The sequence below is a fragment of the Antrostomus carolinensis genome, unplaced genomic scaffold, assembly GCF_000700745.2.
Source record: "Antrostomus carolinensis isolate BGI_N321 unplaced genomic scaffold, ASM70074v2 scaffold7000, whole genome shotgun sequence".
Taxonomy (NCBI): domain Eukaryota; kingdom Metazoa; phylum Chordata; class Aves; order Caprimulgiformes; family Caprimulgidae; genus Antrostomus; species Antrostomus carolinensis.
This window is the reverse complement of record NW_010287637.1, coordinates 5,052-7,330: the sequence shown is the minus strand read 5'-3', so window position 1 is coordinate 7,330 and position 2,279 is coordinate 5,052. Positions and strand designations below refer to the sequence as shown.

General features: G+C 36.3%; 1 protein-coding gene across 1 annotated transcript in view; it reads left to right on the top strand.

The window, feature by feature from the left end:
* Window positions 1–638: 638 nt before the first annotated feature.
* YPEL5 (yippee like 5) overlaps window positions 639–2,279 on the top strand; it is a 2,434-nt gene continuing 793 nt past the window's right edge. The window contains exon 1 of the mRNA XM_010163555.2: window positions 639–908. Coding sequence (XP_010161857.1) covers window positions 768–908 — 141 coding nt within the window. The 5' untranslated portion in view covers window positions 639–767. The remainder of the gene's footprint in view (window positions 909–2,279) is intronic.

Here is a 2,279-nt window from a genome sequence, read left to right as displayed (position 1 = left end):
CTGGTGTGAAGACTGGGTGGATTGTTTATTATGTGAAATAGCATCCAAACCTTTCTTCTGTGGTTATGTATAAGAAACCAATAAGTGTTGAGTCAAATACAGTAGCCCAGTCTGCTGTACTAGAAGACTAAAGCATCCTGAGTGGTGGTGGTGGTGGTGGTGTGTGGCTGCATGTCATAAATTGTGCAGAGCTGAGGGGAAGTGACAAAATAAATATATATTTAAAAAAGTGGGGGTGACTTGGGAAAATTAAACTATAATTGTCTGGTGACTCAATGTACTTCTTAGTGCTTCATTTCCCTGTGCTGACTAAGGTGGGTGAGTTGCTGGGAGTATACTGGAATGGAATTTCAGTATTGTATTAAAGAAGAAAAGAAAATAGAAAAGAAGTGGAAGCTTTTGTTTGAGTTTAAGAACTGAAGGGTCCAGTATTGGTCTGCAAACGTCTGAACTATATTTTAAAGGTTTCAGTTCCTGTTTTGCTTGTTTAATGTAATTAGTTTGTATCTAGATGTGTCATCTTATTGCCAAGATACTCGCTTTGGGAAAGAAGTTGTCTTGATGGGAAAGGGTGAATGCAATCTCTACGTTCAGTAATTCACGTATGAAAGAAGGAGCCTCTGCAATCATTAACTGCACTGGTTTGCATCATATTCTGCCATATATATAGGGTGTTTTGGTTTGTTTTTCTGCAGTGCTTTTTTACATGTATGTGATCTTTCTTTTTGCTTTCAGGTCTTGAATATAAACTTACATAAGTTCTAAAAATGGGAAGGATTTTTCTGGATCATATTGGTGGCACTCGCCTGTTCTCCTGTGCAAACTGTGACACAATTCTGACCAATCGTTCTGAGCTCATCTCCACTCGTTTTACAGGGGCCACAGGAAGAGCCTTTCTTTTTAATAAGGTTGGTAAGAAGCTGAGGAGGAACTACTACTTGCTGTTGAAAAATGAGTTTGTGGGATATGAATCTGTCATCAAAACTAAAAAACTTCTTGGCTAAAGTGTTGTGTAATTGCTATTTTTTTTTTTTAATTTTTATTTTGTTCCATTCAGCTGTCTTTGAAGTCAAATTAGGCATTTACTATTGATGGCAAGCTATCTAAATTAGTTTATCTGCAATACTAAAAGACTATAAAGAGGATTGTATATATAGAGGCATCATGCCAAAGTGCATGGGGTTTTAACTTTGGAGACTTCTGTAATATAAACCTCAAATTCACTGTGAGAGGATCTTTTGTCTGCCAAAGAATTTCAAAGGCATTTGCACTTTTACTTGGTTAAAAAATAGTGTAGATAGTATTCAGTTTAATTTCTAAAATGCATTTGAGCTAACAGTAGTTTGACGACTTTAGGTAGCCACAGTCTCTTTTACAGGCAATAATACTCTGGTTTAGTTTGGGTTTGGGTTTTTTTTCAAATTTCATTTAATTCAACAGATTGAATTATGAAAGTGATAACTCTGAGTGAACTGTGGCATTATTTATTAACCCTTCCAAATAGACTTGTCCATTAGACTCATTGGAAAAACAGTGATCGTCCTTTGCTTTCTCACAGAATTCCTGGCCATGTAATTATTGGTGTGTTTTGGTTTGGTTTTTTTCTTGAAAGCCATTTGGCCATTGTCAGAGTTGACAGAGGCATCAGTAATATCTTCAGTTAACTGTGCTTGGCCTTGGGATTTCTGGTATGCTGAATCCTGTCAGTAGTAGTTATATGTAAGTGTAAGGCCACATAGCTATAAAAAAGCTGTGTATCTGATTTCTTTCTCATCCAATAAGCACTGGATCATGGGGTTCAAATTATTCTTGTGTTAAATAGTGGGGTTTAATCACAGAAGTTTGATTTTTGCATTTCTGCAGTCAGAAACTTTACATTTGAAGCAGAGAGAGCAAGCACAGTCAGGTGGAAAGCTGAGAAAGCAGCGCAGCCCCATTTTTTAAAATCCTACGCATATTAGCAGTTTGAATATAGTTCTGACATCAACTTTTCAACTAATTATACATCCTGGTTCTGTGGTGTTGCTGCCTAAACAAGTTAAAAGTATATTTTAAGCTGCTGAGATAGCACACAAAAAAAGTGCATGTGTAATGCCTACATTCTCAGCCACTGAGCCTTGCTTTTTGGTAGGTGATTTGTTTCAAAAGCACCCAAGGTTTTTTAAAGAAGTACCTTTTTAATATTTTGGTTCTCATTTCTGGGAATAAGTGATCACATCAATTGCTAGAAATGGGTTACTTGTATTACCAGTGGCTTAATATAAATTAGTTTACAAGCT